Below are 23,801 nucleotides of genomic sequence, written 5' to 3'. Positions count from 1 at the left end.
ATAGCAATGTGGTAAAACCCACTCAGAACACCTTAGCAACCACCCAAAATGCCCTATGCCATAGCAACGTGGTAAAATTAACTCTCAACACCTTAGCAACCCCATAGCAACCACCCAAAATACCCTATGCTATAGCAACGTGGTAAAATCCACTCAGAACACCTTAGCAACCCCATAGCAACCACCCAAAATACCCTATGCTATAGCAATGTGGTAAAACCCACTCAGAACACCTTAGCAACCACCCAAAACACCCTATGCCATAGCGATGTGATTAAATCCACTCAGAACACCTTAGCAACCACCCAAAACACCCTATGCCATAGTGATGTGGTAAAATCCACTCAGAACACCTTAGCAACCCTATAGCAACCACCCAGAACACCCTATGCTATAGCAACATGTTAAAATCTACAAATCTACTCCCATAGAAACAACCCTAAACAGTAGATGTAAAGCTGTAGTTTTGGTCTGATCAGGATGTTTTCTGTCTTGTTGATCTGTGAACTTGTCAGCCAATCGGTGCGCGAGACCAAAGCCGCGTCACACCTCCTGCAGACGGTTTGGGCCTATAAGGATCTGCGACACACGCTGTGTAAGGCCGGCTGGAACAAAACACACTTCAAGGTAACAGCAGTTAAAGACGGGTGGATCGATGTGTGTTTCACAGCCATACTTATGAAATTAATTTCAGAGAGCACTGTGCTGATGATGAATATCGATCATGTGTTTTAGCCAGCTGTCTCTGGCCTGCCCAAAAAACAGAGGAACGCCAAGCAAAGGAACGATGACATCACACTGCCCTTAATGGAGAAGAACCAAGGTCACTGATTCCTGCCGCTTGAATGCAGCATATTTATGAGTCTCTTGCATTGATGAGAATGACAGAAGCGCTGTGCCTTCTTTGTTATGCAAGCTTTAGAGTGTTCGAATTAAATGCGTGTGCGTGGGTTTAATGCACTAATGCAGTGATGTGTGTGTGTGTGTGTGTGTGTGTGTGTTATGCACTAATGCAGTGATGTGTGTGTGTGTGTGTGTGTGTGTGTGTGTGTGTGTGTGTGTGTGATATGCTCATCCACTCAGAACACCTTAGCAACCCTATAGCAACCACCCAGAACACCCTATGCTATAGCAACATGTTAAAATCTACAAATCTACTCCCATAGAAACAACCCTAAACAGTAGATGTAAAGCTGTAGTTTTGGTCTGATCAGGATGTTTTCTGTCTTGTTGATCTGTGAACTTGTCAGCCAATCGGTGCGCGAGACCAAAGCCGCGTCACACCTCCTGCAGACGGTTTGGGCCTATAAGGATCTGCGACACACGCTGTGTAAGGCCGGCTGGAACAAAACACACTTCAAGGTAACAGCAGTTAAAGACGGGTGGATCGATGTGTGTTTCACAGCCATACTTATGAAATTAATTTCAGAGAGCACTGTGCTGATGATGAATATCGATCATGTGTTTTAGCCAGCTGTCTCTGGCCTGCCCAAAAAACAGAGGAACGCCAAGCAAAGGAACGATGACATCACACTGCCCTTAATGGAGAAGAACCAAGGTCACGGATTCCTGCTGCTTGAATGCAGCATATTTATGAGGCTCCAGCATTCATGAGAATGACAGAAGTGCTGTGCCTTCTTTGTTATGCAAGCTTTAGTGTTAGAATTAAGCTTGTGTGTGTGTGTGTGTGTGTGTGTGTGTATGTGCGCATGTATTTAATACACTAATGCAGTGGTGTGTGTGTGTGTGTGTGTGTGTGTATTTACAGTTTTTAAAAATTGCTTGGACACTAACAGTGGTACTTGAGGCCCACTTAGTGAAACCATTCACTCATATACCTAATCTTTAGACAAGTCTGCAAAACTACAAGCACATTACATGCTTTAAACTCAGTTTGATATTGTAAAACAAACTTTTTGCAAAACTCTAAACACAGTTCTCTGCATTACACATATTATTCAAAACGAACAGCTCTTTTGTTTAATTTGGGAAACACTGCCATTTAAATGCCACACTGATTTACTGATGACCTACACAGCTATCATGCATGAAAACACTTATACGTCATTTGTTCACTTAGTAATCAAAACTTCTTCTGTTTTCTGTACATTGTATCTATATTGTATAAAGTGCTTTATCTATCTATCTATCTATCTATCTATCTATCTATCTATCTATCTATCTATCTATCTATCTATCTATCTATCTATCTATCTATCTATCTATCTATTTATCTATCCTGAATATGCATACAAGCCAAGCCAGAAAGTCAACTTTATTTCTGAAGTGCTTTATACAATTTAGATTGTTTCACAGCAGCTTCACAATAGTATCAAATTCACATTCTGCTGTAAAGCAGCTCTAACAAGTCAATAGTGTCATTCTATATCTATCTATCTATCTATCTATCTATCTATCTATCTATCTATCTATCTATCTATTTATCTATCCTGAATATGCATACAAGCCAAGCCAGAAAGTCAACTTTATTTCTGAAGTGCTTTATACAATTTAGATTGTTTCACAGCAGCTTCACAATAGTATCAAATTCACATTCTGCTGTAAAGCAGCTCTAACAAGTCAATAGTGTCATTCTACAGCTCAAGTCAGTTCAGTATTGATTCAGTTCAGTTGCATAACTGTGTAAAAATCATCATACTGCATATACAGTGTACATATTATTATTATTATCCTTTATTTTACCAGGAATTACCCCATTGAGATATAAATCTCTTCTACCAGGGAGTCCTGGCCACAATGGCAGCACAGAAAGTTTCACATACAGATTAGACGCACATAAAACAAAACAAAAAATTATAAATAAATCAAATATCATCCAACATCATATTAAAAATGACATAAAACATTCACAAGTTTCTTCCAGGTAGAACTCCAAAAGATTTCTAAAAATATTTAGAGATGGAATTGTTTCTAACATCATAACACTCTGCATTTCATTCCATAGCCTAGGACCATAGGAGGAAAAGGCAGTTTTGCCAAATTCAGAGCGCACTCTAGGAACAGTCAAATGTAATTTGTAATTTTTAGTTTCTAGTGATATATTAACAAGTATAATATGATAAAAGATTACAAATATAAGTTGGCAGCTTACCTAATAATGCCTTGGCAGTAAATAATAACATATGCATTTTTCTCCTTTGGTACAAGGATGACCAACCAACTATTTTGTACAAAGTACAGTGATGGGAACGTGAAGATGTATTTGTCACAAATCATATTGCAGCATGATATATACTATCCAACTTCCTTAAGGACACGTTTGCATGCATACAGTATAAACCACATCACCATCGTCCAACACTGAAAGGAAACAACTTTGGATAATTCTTTTTTTTTGCTTCAAAAGGAAAGCACTTTTTAATACGAAAAAGAAAACCCAATTTAGGTCTGAGCTTTTTTAGAAGATTTTCAATAGGAGTATTAAAACCCAACCGTTCATCAAGCCATAAGCCCAAGTATTTATAACTATTTACTCTTTCAATACAGTTCCCTTCCAAGGTTAGAATAGGTGGAACCGTTATTTTGGTAGGACTACGAGTAAAGACCATATATTTCGTTTTGTTAGCATTTAAAATATATGTGCATATGCATGTACTGTGTGTAGTTTGGCCTGTATGTGGCTAATCATTTTATGTTTGTGTGTAGAGTTACTACGCAAAAATACAATTTTTAGAAGAGTCAAAGTAGTTTTGAAAGAAGTGTTTACTTTTGCAAGACGTGTGTAACATTTTGCATGTTGTGTGTGTGTGTTTTGTGGTATTGTGTGTAGAGTTTTAAGAAATTGAGCCATAGTTTCAAAAAGTGTGTAAGCATTTTGTACTAATGCAATGATGTGTGTGTGTGTGTTTAATGCACTAATGCAGTGATGTGTGTGTGTGTGTTTTGTGGTATTGTGTTTAGAGTTTTAAGAAATTGAGCCATAGTTTCAAAACGTGTGTAAGCATTTTGTACTAATGCAATGATGTGTGTGTGTGTGTTTAATGCACCAATGCATTGATGTTTGTGTGTATGTGTGTATGTTTAATGCACTAATGCAGTGATGTGTGTGTGTGTTTAATGCACCAATGCAGTGATGTGTGTGTGTGTGTGTGTGTGTGTTTAATGCACTAATGCAGTGATGTGTGTGTGTATGTGTCTGTGTTTAATGCAGTGATGTATGTGTGTGTTTAATGCACTAATGCAGTGATGTGTGTGTGTTTAATGCACTAATGCAGTGATGTGTGTGTGTACGCATTTTTGTGACAAATGAGGAGATATATTTGTATAATGACAAAGGTATGACAGGTATTACAAGGAGAAGGTGACTTTTCAGGACATTACCCCATGTCCCCACTTTTCAAAACGCTTATAAATCACACAGAATGGAGTGTATTGAAAATCTGAAATAGCAGAAATGTCTGTGTTTAATGCACTAATGCCGTGATGTGTGTGTGTGTGTGTGTGTTTAATGCACTAATGCGATGATGTGTTGCTGTTTCTGCTGCAGATGGATACTGCACTGTTGATCAGACAGAGCGAGCAGCAGACGCTCCGTGTCACATGATTGAACGAGAAACTTTTCAGGTCAATGATCATGTTGTGTCCGGTGTCATTTCTGTTCTCCAGAAACTTTTAAACTCTTCATTCATGTCAAATGTATTCATATTGCATCGTTAAAAGCAACATAAGTTGACGACAGTGCTTTAAAATAACAATCCGAAACCTAAAATGATAAATGAGATCATCGTATAACAGATATCAGATATCATATAAACTGTATACAACTGCTCAAATGCCAAGGAAATGAAATAAGAATTTGATAAAAAAATGTACATTTGCTGCAAATGTGTTCACCCTCAGATCATCTGAGATCAGGATGAGTTTGTGTCTTCATCAGGTTTGTAGAAATGTAGCATTGCATCAGTGTCTCACTGCAAGTGAATGGGTGCCGTCAGAATGAGAGTCCAAACAGCTGATAAAAACATCACAATAATCCACAGCACTCCAGTCCATCAGTTAACATCTGGAGAAGACAAAAGCTGAGACACATCCAGCATTAAGACGCTTTTAACTAAAATACATAGAGTTCATAATCCATAATAACTCTTCCTCCAGTGTAAAAGTGTTCTGGTGTGAATCAGGAGAGAAATCTGCACAGATCAAGCAGCGTTTAAACAGCTCTAAATAAATATGTGGCTGGATTTTGATGTGAGAGACAACAGCAGATGCACTTTTTCACTGGAGAAGAGTTATTATGGACTCAATGGTATTTTAGTTAAAAGCGTCTTAATGCTGGATTAGTTTCAGCTTTTGTCTTCTCCAGATGTTAACTGATGGACTGGAGTGCTGTGGATTATTGTGATGTTTTTATCAGCTGTTTGGACTCTCATTCTGACGGCACCCATTCACTGCAGAGCATCCATTGCTGAGACACTGATGCAGTGCTACATTTCTCCAAACCTGATGAAGATACAAACTCATCCTAATTTCGGATAGACTGAGAGTGAAAAGATGTTTATGTTTGGGTGATAAATTGTACTGCATAGTACTGCATGACTCTCTGAAGAACTTAAAAATGCAAACAAAAATGATCAAACATAATGGACAGAGCTGCTTTAATGGCTTCATGATGCTGAATGTGTTTCAGGGTGTGAATGATAAGAGGCATTTCATCAGGACCAGCAGGCCAGCGGTCGGTTTAGTGGAGCGAACCCCGCAGCCGCTGGACTCATGGGTCTGATCCGGCTCACGGTCATCACTTCAACTTCTTTTCATCTGTCAGTGAAGCCATGAAGGATAGTTACTAGTTATATCTTTGCATCATCAAACACATATAGAGTTTCATCCAATATTGACTTGAACTCTTTATTTTTACAGGTTGGAGATCCACTTTCAGACCTACATTTAGACTGATATTATCAGCCTTCAGCACAATTCATCACAGCATATCATACCTGTTCATGTCCACATCCAAAGAGAGCTGGAGGAATCGTGTCTGAAAGTGGAATTTGACTCTTTGCAGCTTTGGCAATCTTCACTGTTAAACTCAAGAATCATGATGATGTGACGAGTCATTTATTGATCACATTATACATCATATTAAGATCTTGTGTTGTTTCTATTGCTTATTTTTTGTTGATGAGTCTCTAAGTTGTATAATAGTGATGCAATCACACAGACAATTTCAGCTCTGTATCTAAAGTTTTATGCATTCAAAAAAAAAAAAGGAATATTAATAGAACATTACAGAAACTACTTATTATAGCCTATCAGAGAATACTATATAAGAGATTTTAACGCATTTTCTTTCATAACATCAGTGATTTAATGGCTTGAGAAATAAACATCTCTTCTTGATAAATCTATTTCGTCATGCATCTAACAGAAAACAAGTGCAATAAAAATCAACTAATGTCGCAAGCTGAACGATTCGCTCGTCTGGTGTGCATTCGAACGTTCTGAGCGATTCGAAAGTAAAGAGTCGATTCAAATGATACGAGTCTGAAGCGTGTTTTGAAATCGCATCGGTTACAGACTCACTGAATCTTCGGATGCTGATCAACTTTCATAACATCAGTGATTTAATGGCTTGAGAAATAAACATCTCTTCTTGATAAATCTATTTCGTCATGCATCTAACAGAAAACAAGTGCAATAAAAATCAATTAATGTCGCAAGCTGAACGATTCGCTCGTCTGGTGTGCATTCGAACGTTCTGAGCGATTCGAAAGTAAAGAGTCGATTCAAATGATACGAGTCTGAAGCGTGTTTTGAAATCGCATCGGTTACAGACTCACTGAATCTTCGGATGCTGATCAGCAGAGATGAGTGAAAATCATCGATCACAGACGGAGAAGAACACAACCACAATCACCACAGGTGTGTGAGACTCAGTGTTCATTCATATTCACTTCTAACCTGCTTTATATCATTTTAACTTTATATGATCTGTGATCGAATCTCTTTGAAACAATCCTGTACATTCAGAGCAGTTTCAGTGTATTTTAAGTGACAGTATTGTCACTATAATGAGTAGATTGTGTGAGTGTGTAGTCATAGTTTCTGCTTTTACTACAGTCATTAGACATCAGACGATTTATTATTTGTATTTATTAATTTTTCTTACAAATAATTTTTATAAACATTTATTTAAAACACTTCTTAACTGTTGGGGGAGATTCAGGTCAGGGTCATTATAGTTCAAACGAATCATTAAATGAATGAATACACACATACTTGAAATTAAAATGAGCATGAACTGAAATAAAATATAAAAAAGTCAATTATTTTGATTTTGATTAGTTGCCAAGGAAGCATATTTCTAGATTTAGATTAAGTACTGAAATAATTAAAATAAATAATAATAAAAACTTTAAAGACAGATGAAAAACTAATAAAAATGACAAAAAAATACTAAAACTTTTTTTTTTATTTTAAATAAAAACTGCACTCTCAGCAGCCCTAGTCTTTTTATTTATTATATTCTCGCAGCCCATATTATTATTTTCACCAGACCATAATAATAACAAATTCTCAATTGATAGTTGATCATTCTTCTTGCGAAAATTATTGTTATTTGTAAACGTAGGCGCGTTTTGATTTTACAAAATCAGTTTAGCAAAAATGTTTTATGCTTGCATTTTTTGTGTGACATTAATTTATTTTTTTGAATAATTGTACATAAATGGGTTAAGCAAAACAAAAGTGATTATTCTGAGAACTTTTTAACTGCAGGCTGATATAGGCCTACATTATGGTACAGTACAAATATTTGGATCATCCATTATTCTGTCCCTTATTTTCTTTATTTTAAAGAATAAAAGATAAAGAATCACAGTTAGCCCTTATTTTCCATTTCTGAAGTTAATTGGCAACCCTAATGATGATGTAATTATCTTCTGACTCCCCTGACGGTGGCACCTTTTTAAAAAACAAAACAAAAACAAGAACCTCAGTTGTAGGAGATATGCGAGCGAATAATAGATTTAAAAAAGTGGGCTGGTCTAAGGCATGAAACTCACATAAACTCCGGCCCTGTATGTGTTCCTGGAGCACAAAACCAGTCATAAGGGTAATTTTTTTCTGAAATTGAGATTTATGCATCAGCTGAAAGCTGAATAAATAAGCTTTCCATTGATGTATGGTTTGTTAGGATCGGACAATATTTGAAAATCTGGACTCTGAGGGTGCAAAAAAATCTAAATATTGAGAAAATCATCTTTAAAGTTGTTCAAATGAAGTTCTTAGCAATGCATATTACTAATCAAACATTAAGTTTTGATATATTTACGGTAGGAAATGTACAAAATATCTTCATGGAACATGATTTTCCATGAAAATGATTTTTGGCATAAAAGAGAAATGTATAATTGTGACCCATATCAGGGACACATATCAATGATTCTTCAATAAGACAGGTACAGGGACTGTTTGTAACTTGTATACAGGTCATTGATATGTGAATGAGTATTGCATTCGAGGTTAAGAGATGTTTCTTTTTGTCCAGCAATGTTGTCCGGTGCTGCAGAAGCTTCATCCTCATCCATGAGCTCCTCTGATGTTCAATCATCAGCTGCTAATGAACCGGAGCAGGAGTCTGCTCCACAAACCCGCCGCCGAAACAAGAGCATCGGTGCGGCCCATCCCGCCATCTACTTAAACACCCGCTCTCACAAACTGCTCAGGAGAGCCATACGCATCTGGAAGATGCCGATTCCCATACTGAGCTTCACGGGGTCTTTGAAGCCGAAGCCCAGAAGCTTCCGAGAGCGGCTGAAGCGAGTGCAAATGCTTCGTAATCGGTGTGAAGACTCGAATAGTCCGAAGCCGATGACTCGCTCCGTCAGAGACCTGCAGCTGTGCAGCTCCGGGACAGACTCCTCTCCATCACCCTCCAGCACCTCCCTAAAGTCCCACCGCAGCCTCCGCACGCGGCCGGTCCACATGCTCCGCAGCCGCCGATATAGGAAACAGTTACAACTCTACCGGATGCTGTCCAACAACAGGAGACGCAGACAGAACGATGAGAAACCGCACAAGCTGGAGGTCAGTGACATGCCCTGGACCACAAAACCAGTCATAAATGCGCTTTCCATTGATGTATGGTTTGTTAGGATAGAACAATATTTGGCTGAGATGCAACTATTTGAAAATCTGGAATCTGAGGGTGCAAAAAAATCTAAATATTGAGAAAATCATCTTTAAAGTTGTCCAAATGAAGTTCTTAGCAATGCATATTACTAATCAAACATTAAGTTTTGATATATTTACAGTAGGACATTTACTAAATATCTTCATGGAACATGATCTTAATATCCTAATGATTTTTGGCATAAAGTCGATTATTATTGCGTTGTTGGCTATTGCTACAAATATACCTGTGCTACTTATGACTGCTTTTGTGCTGCAGCTGCTCGTTCACTTCTAAATGAGTGAATGTCCTTCATTAGTATCTACAGAGCCCTTAAGGAGGCGTGATGATGATGGATAAATATGAGATGGGAGGAAATATTTTATTACAACTTTTGCTTTTGCTCTCAAAACTTCTGCGTTATTCTGAGAAACTTGGCACTCATTTGCAAAACTTTTGCATTGCCCAGAAAAACTTTGCTTTAGTTTACAATTTGTGTTCTCTGGTGAAACGTTTGCGTTCCACATAGAAACTTTGTGCAGCGTTTTTCTCTTTAGTTTACAATACATTTGCGTTTCCACACAAAACGATTGTGTTCCCCCGAGACACTTTGCATTTTCTTTTTGTGTCCACTCCTAAAACTATTGCATTCCCTCTAGAAACGTTGTGTTCCTTTGCAAAACTCTCATTTGCAGTAATGTTGCGTTCTCTCACAAAACATTTGCGTCCGCTCTTAATACAATTGACTTTGTCCTGAAAAAGTTGCGTTCTCTTGCAAAACATTCACATTCGATCCTAAAACATTTGTGTTCCCACAAGAAACGGCGTTCGCTTGCAAAAATATTGCGTTTCCCCAATAAACTTTGCACTCTCTTGCTAAAGTACTGGAATGAAGGTTTTTCTACCACCTCATATTATTTCCATCACCAAAATTATGAGAGCAAACACAACGTGTCTCAGGGAGAAGGTGAATGTTTTAATTCTCATCTCATGGATGTGTCAGCCTGCATAATTAACCGTTTCATTACAGGGTCAGGCATCACCTGCGGCGCCCACTCGTGTTAAAGGTCAGTCTTTACCAAATTTGAATATCATTTGAATGTTAATTGAATATATTAACTCTCCAAGTGTGCACAAAGACAAAAGCAATTTGTTGAGGCTTTCAGGAGCTCTGGGTACATGCATATATATACAAGACAAGAATAGAAATCAATTTTCAGTAAGTAGGAATAAAAATAAAAACAAGTAATGCATGCATTTAGGTGGAGTAATCAGAAGGCTTATGTACAGATGCAAATTTGTATAAATGTGAACATAGTGGCCTATACATAGTTAGTATCTTATCTATTTATATGGCAAAACACCATATAAATATCATTTTAGAATTCATCTTCCATGTTTGCCGAGTTTATGATCTGTAGATATCACCCTTTTAAATTGGTTAAAAATATTATTGTTATTAAAAGACAAAACTGGCTAAATATGGCTAAACATGTCCGAAATATAAGCATACATGAATGTTCAAAAGTTTGGTTTCTGAAAGATGTTTTAGTGTTTTTGAAAGAAGCATTTCAAAATGCATTTATCTGATCAAAAATATAGTGAAAATGTGAAATATTTTTAAAATGTAAAATAGCTGTGTTCTATGTGAATCTCTGTTAAACTGTAATGTATTTCTGTGATGCGCAGCTGTATTTTCAGCATCATTACTCCAGTCTTCAGTGTCACATGATCTTCAGAAATCAGGAAATTGCACAATATTTTTGTGGAAACCATGATGCATTTTATTTTTTAGGATTCACAGATGAATCCAGCATTTTTTGTCACATCATAAATGTCACTTTTGATCAATTTAATGCATATGAATTTCTTTCAATAAAAATCTTACTGACCCCAAACGTCGGTAAAGATGAAAGGCGACTTCTGAATCACATGTGATCTGATCTCACAGGCTCCTCTGAGATTCAGGATGATCTCCGAGATTTGTCGTCTCCAGTGATCCGGGCGCCGCCGAGAAAAACCAGTCGCCGCTTGTGGCGCCGACAACTGGACAGCAGCAGTTCAGAAAGCAGCCCGATGACCGCTAACCCAGTTAACAGACAGCGACCTGGGAAAACAGACAAACAGAGTCACAACAGAATGATTTCGTTTTCTTTGGCTGATGTTTCAAGCGTGTCGGCTGAGTTCGATCTCCCTGATATTAATTCTAGTGCAATCAAAGAAGCTTCTGCACCTGCACACAGAACCATTAACGGCCACGATTCATCTGATCTCAAACCGGACGTCCAAACCAATGAGGAATCAACAGCTCACACTGAAACGAACGCAGATGAACTTGAACAACGTCTGCATGAAAAGCCTGACACAACAACACCGGACTCTGAAGCGTCTTTGGTTTCACGGCTGAAGATCTTTCAAGAAGAACTCAAACACTGTGAAGATGCCACTGAGATGAAACAGGAGCCAGTTCAGTTCAAGAATCCTTCATCCATCAGAAGCACACAGTCTAACGCAGACGCTCTTCAGAAACCAGACACTCCCAGACCGAAGTCAAGTGTGAAATGGAAGAACGTTATGATGCAGAGAGCGCTGTGTTCTTTTACCTTCCCGTATGAGACTCAGGATCCAACACACGACTCCTGGTGCAGCTTTACGCTGGCGGACGATTCAACACACACAGGCCGAAGAGCTGACGTGACGCCTGAATGTCCTGAGAAACCAGCTGAAGATAACCTCAAGAACGGAGCTGCGGGAGACGCTTTCATATCACAGTAAAGCAACAGCTGAGGTACTTTAATGACTGATTCTTTCAATGACTAAAGTCAGGATATTCTATATTATATTCATTGCGTTATTAAAGGAATAGTTCACGCAAGATCAGGATGAGTTTGTTTCTTCATCAGGTTTGGAGAAATGTAGCATTGCATCAGTGTCTCACTGCAAGTGAATGGGTGCCGTCAGAATGAGAGCTGATAAAAACATCACAATAATCCACAGCACTCCAGTCCATCAGTTAACATCTGGAGAAGACAAAAGCTGAAACACATCCAGCATTAAGACGTTTCTAACTTTAAACCGTTGCCTCACCAAACATTTTACTAACATTCTTATTAAGTTAAGTTCAAATTAATGTTCTCTGAACATTAAAAATGCCCAGTTTAAAATATTTCAAGAACGTTTTATTGTGGTCATGTGAACATGAAGGGAATGTTCCATTTTGTAATTTGGCAAACATCATGGGAACGCTACTTTTGAATGTTCTCTGAACGTTCTGAAACAAGTAGCAACATTTAACAAAAACGTCATATGAACGTTGAATCAAGATGTTTCAGAAATAAAACATTCCATGAAAGATGCATAATGCTTTTGTGCAAACAACAACAACAACAAAAACATTCTATTTACATTACTAGAAGAACGTTTGTTCATAACTTTGAAAGAACATTCTGAGAACATATGGACTCGTATTTGAGTTAAAAGCGTCTTAATGCTGGATGTGTTTCAGCTTTTGTCTTCTCCAGATGTTAACTGATGGACTGGAGTGCTGTGGATTATTGTGATGTTTTTATCAGCTCTCATTCTGACGGCACCCATTCACTTGCAGTGAGACACTGATGCAATGCTACATTTCTCCAGATCTGACGAAGAAACAAACTCATCCTGATCTCAGATGATCTGACGTTTTCAATACATTTTCATGTTTAGTGTAACTATTCCTTTAAGGGCATGTGAATATGTGTCTTGTGTACATGTTCTTTAGTCTGGACAAGAAAGTGTTCTTTGAATATTTTCTCATTTCTGCAGATGTTTTGCCTTTCCAAAATTACGATGTTCATGTCTATTTCTAATCTGTTCCTCCTACAGTCTTCAGGCTGTCAGATGCTGCTGAATCCAGTGAATTAAAATAAAGACGAGAAGCATCACAAGGACTGAATGTTGGATATAAGGACCAAAATTGATATGCTTTATATGATATTGTTTTATATTAGTCCTACTGTGAACTGACTTTTTTTTAGCATTGACATCTGTGAGAATGAATTTTTAAACATTTTTTATGTAATTGTAATGAATGACCACATGATGGCAGTGTTACACAGTCACACATTTTCACTGATGTGACAATAAATATGAGCATCATTCACATTTGTTGCACCAGTTTAACTTTAATATCATATATTAATCATCTAAATAAATATTTGAATTACAAAATCTTTATATATATATATATATATATATATATATATATATACTTTAAATAAATTATATTAAATTACATTATATCACAACATAATATATTAAGTTACAAATATTGGTTTACTTCACTGCAAGACAACAAAGGTTGTTTTATCTATCGTGAATTATTTTAAAGTGTTTTACTTTGTTTTTCATGCATCTGCATCTTACCTATAATAAATTGGTTAACTAATTAATAATTAATTTAGATTTTAATATGGCAACATTGAGTAAAAACGGAGTACTAGAGACCAAGCAAATGAAGTGAAGCTGTTAATCAGGGTTTCAGGACACTGAGCAGTTTCTTCTTCGTGAATTATCCATGATGCACTGCAGAAACGATCTCTGTTTTCCAGCCTAGTCATCACACGATAGTTTCTGCATCCTCTTACGAGTGAAAATACATGTTGACGCATTTGGACAAACACTGGGATGCTGATTTGTTTGATGTTTATCAAGTGAAGCACATTTTGGTTGCCAAGTAACTCGAGCGGCTAAAAAATGGTGATTATTTCCACAACGAGGAATAATGACTTAACAGATGCATGAGCCACTTCGAACTATTTGTGATTTATTTGCAGAGAATTGTGGGTTAGGTGGATATTAAGAGTTTAAATAGAGCCGACAAACAGTTTGTAATGATTGCACCTAGTGCATCGTTTCACTGGAAGAGGAAAGGCTATTTTAGCTCACAAACAACCTTAGTGGCCTGTGTTTGTTCGGAGGGCTTCTGTTAAAGCCGCTGGGAATGTGGACGGTATTTCTGACGCCTGCGTGAGACTTTCTGAGCTTCATTAAACTGTCAATTTAACCTCAGCAAACCGCCTCACGATCAATTATAGTGCCGTGCTTCTTCTCAAAACTGCTTGGCTCAACTTCAGAAGGGTTTCTCACGCTCTGTGTGCAGATGCACGTCTGCAGCCCTGTGTTTAGATCTGATCTTTATTTGTGAAAGGAGTTTGAAGCAACAGGTTATTTAAAAGAAGAAGAAGAGACAGAGTGTGAGCTGGTCTAACAATCTCGTTTTTGGACTTTTGCACCTGAGACTGAGACACAGACAGCTAATCAACTAGTTTTGGTGTAGGTGAGCAAATAGTTTATAAAAGGCATGAAAATCAGCTGAAAACGTCCTCACCCTCAGACCATCCGAGATGTAGATGAGTTTGTGTCTTCACCAGATTTGGGGAAATGTAGCATTGCATCAGTGTCTCACTGCAAGTGAATGGGTGCCGTCAGAATGAGAGCTGATAAAAACATCACAATAATCCACAGCACTCCAGTCCATCAGTGAACATCTGGAGAAGACAAAAGCTGAAACTAATCCAAAATTAAGACGCTTTTAACTAAAATAAATAGAGTGCATAATAACTCTTCCTCCAGTGAAAAAGTGCATCTGCTGTTGTCTCTCACATCAGAATCCAGCCACATATGTGTTTAGAGCTGTTTAAACGCTGCTTGATCTGTGCAGATTTCTCTCCTGATTCACACCAGAACACTTTTACACTGGAGGAAGCCTTATTATGGATTATGAACTCTATGTATTTTAGTTAAAAGCGTCTTAATGCTGGATTAGTTTCAGCTTTTGTCTTCTCCAGATGTTCACTGATGGACTGGAGTGCTGTGGATTATTGTGATGTTTTTATCAGCTCTCATTCTGACGGCACCCATTCACTTGCAGTGAGACACTGATGCAATGCTGCATTTCTCCAAACCTGATGAAGAAACAAACTCATCCACATTTTTCGTTTTCAGGTTATATAATTAAATCAGCATTAGAAATGAAATGTCTCTGTATTTATTATAATGTCATTGCAGGAGCGTTAAAAGTATACTTGAGAGTTTCAACAGGAGAGAATAATATTTTAAAAGTATTACATTATCAAGAGCTGATATTAAAAAGGAACATATGGGAGGTGGGAAATATTAGTCTAAATGTTGATTTAAAATGCTCATATCTCTTGCTTTCTTGCTGAGATTAACAGACCGGTGTCAAATTTGAGCTCTGTGTGCAAACATCTCTCCTGCTGTTTTTAAACCCTTTCGGGATCCGAGCTGAACCTGCATCGAAATGTCAGCGAGCACAGCTGGGGAATAAAAGCTGAACATTTGTTGAGAGATAAGAAGAATAAAGTCTTTAAAACTGGCAGCAACCCAAACAGTTTACAAGAACATTTTCTTATTGTTTAATGGCACAGCACTAGCTCTTGCAGTTATGAATATGTTAAACACTGTATACTGCTGAATTTTTTGAATAAACATGACAGCATGATGCATGATGAGGCACAGAACACAGAATCTTACTTGAAATGCTCTACTGATGGAAGAAAACAGCATGTACAATTATTTTTGATGTTCATATCTCACCTCTAGCATAATTTTTTTTAATGCAAAACAACCCCGAAATGCTAAAATACATAAATAAATAAAAAAGCTGGCATATATGCATGCTATTCTTGGTTTTCCTAAATTACTTGCCACTCAGCATTTTCACCGGCCATAGTTTTGTTGCTGGGAAATCATTTTTTATATGATTAAAGTTCACGAATGCACACTAAAATTGACTTAAATTGGTTTCCAGGTCATTTTTGCTTATAAAAAGGCATTCTTTTTACTAACCTTGTTAAATTTATGCATCATTTTTCATATCAAATAGTTACATTTTACTAATTATTACAGTTAATATAATGAGACACTATAGGACTGTTACCAATCAAATGAAATCAGAATCAACAAAAGCAGCTGAAGTGGCATTTAGATGCATTTTTATAAAGCTCACATGGAGCATGCCATGAATGCATTTATAGGCTGCAAAATTACAGCTGCATAAATAATGTTATGATTTAGTTTTAAGTTTTTTTTTTTTTAAATATACAAATATGAAATACTTTTAAATATAAAAGTAAACCGGCAGCAAGTGACCGTCTTATTGAGTGAGTCGTTGAGTCATTCATTCAAATGATTCGTTCAGACGGCTGATTCTTTCAAGAACGAACCAAGTGCCTGTCTTTATAGTTGGGTTACTGAATCATTGATTCGTTCGATACACTGAATCATTTAGTAACGAATCACCGCGTGTGTTGCTCAGACATGCGCGACTAATGCGACAAAGAACAATTTTCGTTAAATCGTGCACAAATCAGCCATGTAAAATTATCTTTCACTTGCCACCTTCAAAAAATCATGCATTAATTAATGTCCAGCTCTGTGATGTAAGAAAATCATCCTTTCTTAGATTTCAGTGTTTAGTTAATGCATTACACTGAGAAATGAGTCTCCCACACAGTAGGCTAATGTAACTCTAGTACTGTATGTCTACCTAATTATGAATATGTGTGAGTCAATTATAGCTTGACAAATTGAATACGAGCTATATTGGTTCTTAGCATTCATATTAAACGCCTTACTTAATGTAAGTGTTTAGAGTCATTTCTGTGGCAGTGATTATTAATCAGCAGGTATAGCCTAATCATCATTAGCTACACTAGATTAATTGCAGCACGTTAAAGAACAAGCGGTCGTGAGTGACTTGCGAACGTGATTCATTTCAGGGAGTCGGTTCATTTGAGTGGTTCATTTAAATGATTCGATTTGTTCAGGTCAGCGATCAGAAATGTCCTCTTACCAGTTACAATACAAGTTTTTGTTTGAATAATATATGTGTGTGTTCTGTGTATATTTACTATGTATATACAGTATATATTTTGAAAATATTTACATGTCTATATTTATATTCACATAATTTATATTATAAATAAATATATTTAATGTATAGAAACATATTTAAAATATTCAATTCTGAATATTACTCCGTTAACAGCTCCAAACATGTGTCTCGCCTCACAGTTTTGCATAATAGTCAAGTGATTCATAAACGAGTCGGTTCAAATGAATCAACCGGTTCGTGAATCGAACATCAGTGGGGCGAGCGCAGCTGGAATCAGTGCAGAGTTGATCACAGACGGACTCGATCATAACTGAGCTGTTTTTACACTTGTTTTATTCAACCTCTGCATTTATTTCACCCTTCTAGCGGAAGGACAGTAAGGTAAGATATTTGTGACTCTCATTAACCGATGAAACACAAATGTTATGAACTATTTGAGACGTTGAATGATCCGGGGCATGTTGTCACATTTTTTTTTAATAGCAAATTTAACAGTAAAGCAATTCTGAAATGGCAAAGGAGAAAAATGTAGTATTGAAAAATATTGTTTTATCCCAGATAACTAGGTAGTTAAATACATAAATATAAAGATATTTGTATAATGACAAATAAACACGTTTTATCTTGTCCCAGTAATAATAATAATGTAATTTAAAGAATGAGAAAAATAAAACACAACCTGTCAGTAAATCTGAGTTTGTGATATTGTCATTTTAGTTTGGATGGCATGAAAATCCACTCTAATGTAAGACTGTTTTGATTATATGATTGAGAAAACAAGCATTTGTGTAATTGGACTTTTGATTAAAAAGCTCTTAGTTTCTGAACTCTAGACCTGTGTGTTTCTTATATATTTCACCTCAATCCGATTCCTCAATAATAGCTTTTTAACTTTAAATGATCACTTCAGCAAACCACAGTATGAAAGATGTTGCAAGCTGCTCTGTCAACAGGGTTCAGATGCTTTTAACAGGATTTTTCTGTTTTAAATGTGTTTTATTTCAATGTGTTTTGTTGCTAAATGTCAGCAGTATTTATGGAAGCTTGTTTACACAATGGGATAATAATACAAAATGTAAAGGGCAGTTTTTTTCCTCTCAGTTGAGTTGACTTTTTTTCTTGCAGTTGTGAGTTTTTTCTCATAATTAAATTTAGTTTTTCTCTCAATCCTGTTAAAAAACCCCCTCTTTGGGGGTTTGCAAAGAAATTGCAAAAAAAAAAAAAAAACTCCAAATTATGATAAAAAGTCACAATTACCTTTTGTTTATTTACCTTTTTATTTTTTTATCCCGTGGTGGAAACAGGCTTTATATATATATATATATATATATAGAATTATTATTCAGGGGCATAAATTGCATTTTTTTTTAAAAATTGTATTTATTCAGGGCCAGAAATTGTGTTTTTTAATTTATTTATTTTTATTCAGTGGCAGAAATTGCGTTTTTTAATTTTATTTATTGTATTTTTTTTTTATGAATTTTTTTATTCAGTGGCAGAAATTGCGTGTTTTTTTTTATTGTATTTTTTTAATTAATTTTTTTACTCAGGAACAGAAATTGCGTTTTTTAAAATTTATTATTATTTATTTATTTATTTTTATTCAGGGGCAGAAATTGCGGCGATGTAATCTCAGAATTGCAAGAAAAAAAAAAAAAACTCTGAATGTATAACTTACAACTCTGATGTGTTTTTTTCATAACTGCGAGAAACATAGCCCAAATTGTGAGCTACAAAAAAGTTTTTTATTAATTAGCAGAATCGGGCTTTCAAAAGTATTAGAGCTAAAACTGAAGAAAAAGATTTTTTGTGTGTTTGTTCCCAGCATTGCTTTGCATTGATGGAGGCCTCTGAGGGATTATGGGATGCCGGCTCCGTCTACATCATCTCAGATCTCGTGTCCTGCACCAACCAGACCAACAGCACCAACTCCAGCACAGTACAGGGCATCGTCCGGTTTCCTTATTACCAGCATTCTCTGCCGACGGCCGCGCTCTTCACGCTGGCGTATCTCTTCATCTTCCTGCTGTGCCTGACGGGAAACGCTCTGGTCTGTGTGATAGTCCTGAGGAACCGGCACATGAGAACCGTCACCAACATCTTCATCCTGAATCTGGCCGTCAGTGACCTGCTAATCGGGATCTTCTGCATTCCCACGACGCTAGTAGACAACCTCATCACAGGTGTGGAAATCTAGTTTTTGATACGTAACATTTACCTGTGCAGAACTCACTGTTGCTGCTTAGGTGTTTGCCAAGTATAGCAGGGTTTCCCGTACATTGATTTATTTGTGATGGCCCGCCACCGTATCCTCACTGACCGCCACAAATATCCAACGCCCCCTGCCATCAGCTCCCATGTCTCACACACACGAACGAGTGACTTTAGCACTATATTTAGCAACTTTCAGACCCTTTTAGCGACTTTTTGCCCATAAAAGGTACATACTGACAAACCTAGCAACCACGTGTCATTTTCTGAATGTTTGGACGTATAAATATGAACATATTTCATGAAAGTGAAAGTGAAAAAAAGAAAGTGACGTGACATGTGGCCAAGTATGGTGACCCATACTTGGAATTAGTGCTCTGCATTTACCCATCCTAAGTGCACACACACAGCAGTGAACACACACACACCATGAACACACACCCGGAGCAGTGGGCAGCCATTTATGCTGCGGCACCTGGGGAGCAGTTGGGGGTTCGGTGCCTTGCTCAAGGGCACCTCAGTCATGGTATTGAAGGTGGGAGAGAGCGCTGTACATTCACTCCCCCCACCTACAATCCCTGCCGGTACGAGACTCGAACCCGCAACCTTTGGGTTACGAGTCCAATTCTCTAACTATTAGGCCACAACTTCCCCTCATCTGTTAATATACACATAGTTTGTTACTCAGAAGCAGGCTGTGCGCTGCATGAGGCAAAAAAGTATAAATATAGCCAAAACCACCGCATAGCCGCTCTTTAGTGTAGATGTATGTTGATTTTATCAGACGATGTTGTGATTATAAATCAGGATTTAAAGGGTTAGTTCACCCAAAAATGAAAATTCTGTCATTAATTACTCACCCTCATGTCGTTCCAAACCCGTAAGACCTTCATCTTCAGAACACAAATTAAGATATTTCTGATATTTTTTCTGCCTGTGCGACTAAATGTTGTGCGACCACCGTGTTGTTCAGCTCATAAGCGCAGCATTTCTGTAGCATATGAGAAACGGCAAACGAAACTGAAAGCATAACGAAACCGCCTCGAGTGTAGAGCCTGGTTTATACTCGCCGCGTCAGGAGCGCGAAGCTGCGCGTAGCAAAAATGACGCGAATATTGACGAAACGATGGATGTTTAAATGAAAGTAAAAGGCCGCTTCTTAAACCAGAGAAGGTGAACATGTTGGTATCCTTGTGGGACAAAAACATGCAAGCACCATCACCGACAGCAAGTTTAGTTTTACTTTTCTTTTTGTTTTCATTTTGAAAAGCTTGTTGCCTTTGCTGTTTACCTCACGTCATGCTATGGAGGCTCTCTTTTATTTATTTGATTCCTCAGTGTTTGCTACACGTTCTGTAATTTATTAGTCGGTATATAATACAGCATGTGGTGTGTGCCATGCCACATCTTATTCGTTCTTGTTAATAAACGTTTTATAAATCATTGTATCTTACCGTTTTATAGCTGTTGTGCTTTTTAATTAAGAATAACAATGAATCCATCTTTTGTTTTAGTCTTAAAAAGTGAAAGGTGTGTAGATGCATGCAAGCAAAACAGACAATTATCTTTTCTTGTAAAACGTGACAAGATCGCGAATTCAAGCGCGAAAGCATCCGAAGCCCGGCTTATAACACAGCAAAAGAGGAACTCCCGTTCACAAAATTCAAATCACAAATAATACTACTGATGAAAAAGAAGCGGTTGAATGTTAACCACTTTCGTTTCCATATAACTATAAACTATGATAAAGTTCATCACCGTGCATTGATTAATCCCATGTTGTAGCGCAAAACAAAAATACTACTTTTTCATCAGTAGTATTATTTGTTACCGTCTTCTGCCATTTTGGAGAGTACCCCAGAGCGTTACCGCACGCATGCTAAACGTAAACAATGCTGATTACGTTGATTACATTCAGGGGATACAGTGGATATTATTGTTTTTTTTGCACACAAAAAGTATTCTCATAGCTTCGTAAAATTACGGTTGAACTGCTGATGTCGCATGGACTATTTTACCGATGTCCTTGCTATGTTTCTGAACCTGGGAACATTGCAGTTGTGTTGCTGTCTATGGAGAGCTCTCAGATTTAATCAGAAATATCTTAATTTGTGTTCCGAAGATGAACAGAGGACTTACGGGTTTGGAACGACATGCGGGTGAGTAATTAATGACCGAATTTTCATTTTTGGGTGAACTAACCCTTTAAGTTTTTAAAGTCATTTCAAGCATTCAGACAAGGCTTTGTCGAGCCAACATCAAAATTTGTCATCAAACTTTCTCTAGTTTAGTAAACTGAATTTCTAGATTTAGTGTGATCATGTTTCTGTCATTGTCAGGTTGGCCTTTCAGCAACACGATATGCAAACTGAGTGGTCTGGTGCAAGGAACGTCTGTCTGTGCCTCCGTTTTCACATTGGTTGCCATTGCTGTGGACAGGTAAGTGTTTATCATTTCGAAAATGAAATAAGCATTGAACAAACACATGTTTGTGAAGGAAACAGTAGAGCAGTGGTATTGTGTCAGTCGTGGCTCATATCTGAAGTGTGCAGCTCCGCTGGAAGCACTAATTAGCACATTGTTAGAGCTCACGAAACGCTGGTCATTATGACGGCTCTTACATGATGCTGTTTCTGTTATGTGCTGAAAACACTAGACGAGAACTGTAAAAGGTGAGCATGTGCCGGTATTCGGTAATGCGATATATCACGGTAATGAATATGCACGATGTTGTTATCGTGGGCACTTCAAAATACAGAGAATAATTATTTATTCCAAATTAATTGAATGTGCGCTCTGGATGAAAGCGCACATTCACTCTCTGACAGCAGATGGCGCTGAACAGCAGAAATGCAGCCGTTACCCCGGAAACCTCTGTGATCAAAGCAGCTGAGCTACTTTCTAAAACATATTTAAATTATTTAAATAGCCATTCAGATTTGTGTTAACAGGCTATTTATTTTCAAACTTTTTTTTACATTTTATTCTGGACTACAACACGTGCTAGATATTGTTTGATTGTTGTTCGGCGACACTTTACATTAGGGCTTCATTAGTTAACATTAGTTAATTCATTAGTTAACATAAACTGCCAATGAAAACATCTTCTAAACATTCATTAATCTTAATAACACCATAAATATCGCCAATACACGTTGTTAAAATCAAAAGTTGCAACTGTGTTATTTAATGAGCTAGTTGTATTTTTTAACAAAGATTAATAACTTCTGTAGCAAGCGTAGCTATTGCTGATTGTGAATGTTAATGCATTAACTAAGCTTAACTAATGAGGTCTTTTTGTAAAGTGGTCTTTATAATTCTTTTGCACTTAAAATTTTTATTATTGCTTTATTGTAGGCTGTTTAAATGTTCAGTTATTTTTGTTATAGAAGAAGTTATTAAACCTGTTGTACTGTATTATGATGTAAGGTCCACGCACTTGGCCCAATGAAGGTATCCAGTGGCGGATGAAGGTCTCTTGCGTGTTCGGTCTTTTCAGCACGCAGAGTTATTCAATTTAGATTTAACTCAAATCTGACTCCATTTTGTCACGACCTCGAATTTAGGTTGAAAGGGAGATTGGTTGTTTGTCGTCTCTGATTATTCTGACATTCAATTACTCTAGTTAACTCTTTACTTTGTATTTTACTCGTTCATTAGGAATCTATGTCGCTTAGGGTATTTCACGGCAGCCGCCATGCGTGAGCCCCACGATCACAAAACTCGTCAGTTTGATCCTTATTCAGCGGTTTGTGGCTAATACTATTTAATATGTTTTAAATAGTAGGTCTGTTTAGCCCCCTAGAGTTACCCATGTAATGCCCAAACATTAATCAGCAGTTCTTCTAGACCCTTAGTCTCGCCCCCGATAGTTAATATAACCACGTACAACTTAATTAAAGCTGAAATCATACACATGGTTATCGTAACTGAGTACAACTTAAACTAAGGTCAAGCGGTTAGTCAGAAACCTATAATCTCACCTGATGCGCCCCATGCGTCATCTAAACCTGAGATCTAATGTGCACTTAACCCTGGACGCAGATTTGCGGAGACATACGCCTTCACTTAACTTGAGGAAATAATTTCAGAGTAAGTCAGAATAAGTCAAATGTAACAATTTATTATCAGTCAGGTAAATATGTATTATGCCAATTATCTCCACAGCCAATTCAACGATATCAAATCAATACAAGACATCAAATTCTCATAGACAAATCTAAGAGTAAGATGCATACCTGACCTTTTAGAAAAATACATAGTGTGAAGTGTGTGGAGACACTCCATACTACGGGCTCTCTGGCTACAGAATCGCGCTGATCCTTTTGCTGCAATCCTTTAAATACAAAACCAAGATAAAAACATCCCCCAAGTGGAGGCATGTACCAACAATTGGAATTTAAATTTAACCCAGGTCCCAGACCTGGGTGGTCTACACCTTAATGGGAACAGAAGATAATTTGCATGGAATGACCCTCTACAGTAATCAAAGTATCTCTTAACTCTTAGGATCTGTTTTATCTTTTAGTCTACTTTTGTAAGATTAAGACCATTGTACCACTC

General features: G+C 37.2%; 2 protein-coding genes and 2 long non-coding RNA genes across 4 annotated transcripts in view; 3 read left to right on the top strand and 1 right to left on the bottom strand.

The window, feature by feature from the left end:
- LOC107559662 (armadillo repeat protein deleted in velo-cardio-facial syndrome-like) overlaps nt 1-5,790 on the top strand; it is a 54,334-nt gene extending 48,544 nt beyond the window's left edge. Inside the window, exons 15-18 of the mRNA XM_016243562.1 lie at nt 516-627; nt 736-823; nt 4,508-4,584; nt 5,648-5,790. Coding sequence (XP_016099048.1) covers nt 516-627; nt 736-823; nt 4,508-4,584; nt 5,648-5,740 — 370 coding nt within the window. The 3' untranslated portion in view covers nt 5,741-5,790. The remainder of the gene's footprint in view (nt 1-515; nt 628-735; nt 824-4,507; nt 4,585-5,647) is intronic.
- A 6,194-nt stretch (nt 5,791-11,984) lies between these two features.
- LOC107559661 (uncharacterized) overlaps nt 11,985-23,801 on the top strand; it is a 23,462-nt gene continuing 11,645 nt past the window's right edge. The window contains exons 1-2 of the long non-coding RNA XR_001605653.1: nt 11,985-11,995; nt 13,058-13,065. This is a non-coding gene — a long non-coding RNA (uncharacterized lncRNA). The remainder of the gene's footprint in view (nt 11,996-13,057; nt 13,066-23,801) is intronic.
- LOC107559660 (uncharacterized) overlaps nt 16,326-23,801 on the bottom strand; it is an 18,613-nt gene continuing 11,137 nt past the window's right edge. The window contains exon 3 of the long non-coding RNA XR_001605652.1: nt 16,326-16,335. This is a non-coding gene — a long non-coding RNA (uncharacterized lncRNA). The remainder of the gene's footprint in view (nt 16,336-23,801) is intronic.
- npffr1l3 (neuropeptide FF receptor 1 like 3) overlaps nt 17,372-23,801 on the top strand; it is a 10,729-nt gene continuing 4,299 nt past the window's right edge. Inside the window, exons 1-3 of the mRNA XM_016243561.1 lie at nt 17,372-17,408; nt 18,853-19,210; nt 21,578-21,677. Of these exons, the coding sequence (XP_016099047.1) occupies nt 18,868-19,210; nt 21,578-21,677 (443 nt within the window). The 5' untranslated portion in view covers nt 17,372-17,408; nt 18,853-18,867. The remainder of the gene's footprint in view (nt 17,409-18,852; nt 19,211-21,577; nt 21,678-23,801) is intronic.

Source organism: Sinocyclocheilus grahami, unplaced genomic scaffold (genome assembly GCF_001515645.1).
Source record: "Sinocyclocheilus grahami isolate Dianchi unplaced genomic scaffold, SAMN03320097.WGS_v1.1 scaffold694.1, whole genome shotgun sequence".
NCBI lineage: Eukaryota > Metazoa > Chordata > Actinopteri > Cypriniformes > Cyprinidae > Sinocyclocheilus > Sinocyclocheilus grahami.
This window is presented reverse-complemented; position numbering and strand designations above follow the sequence as displayed.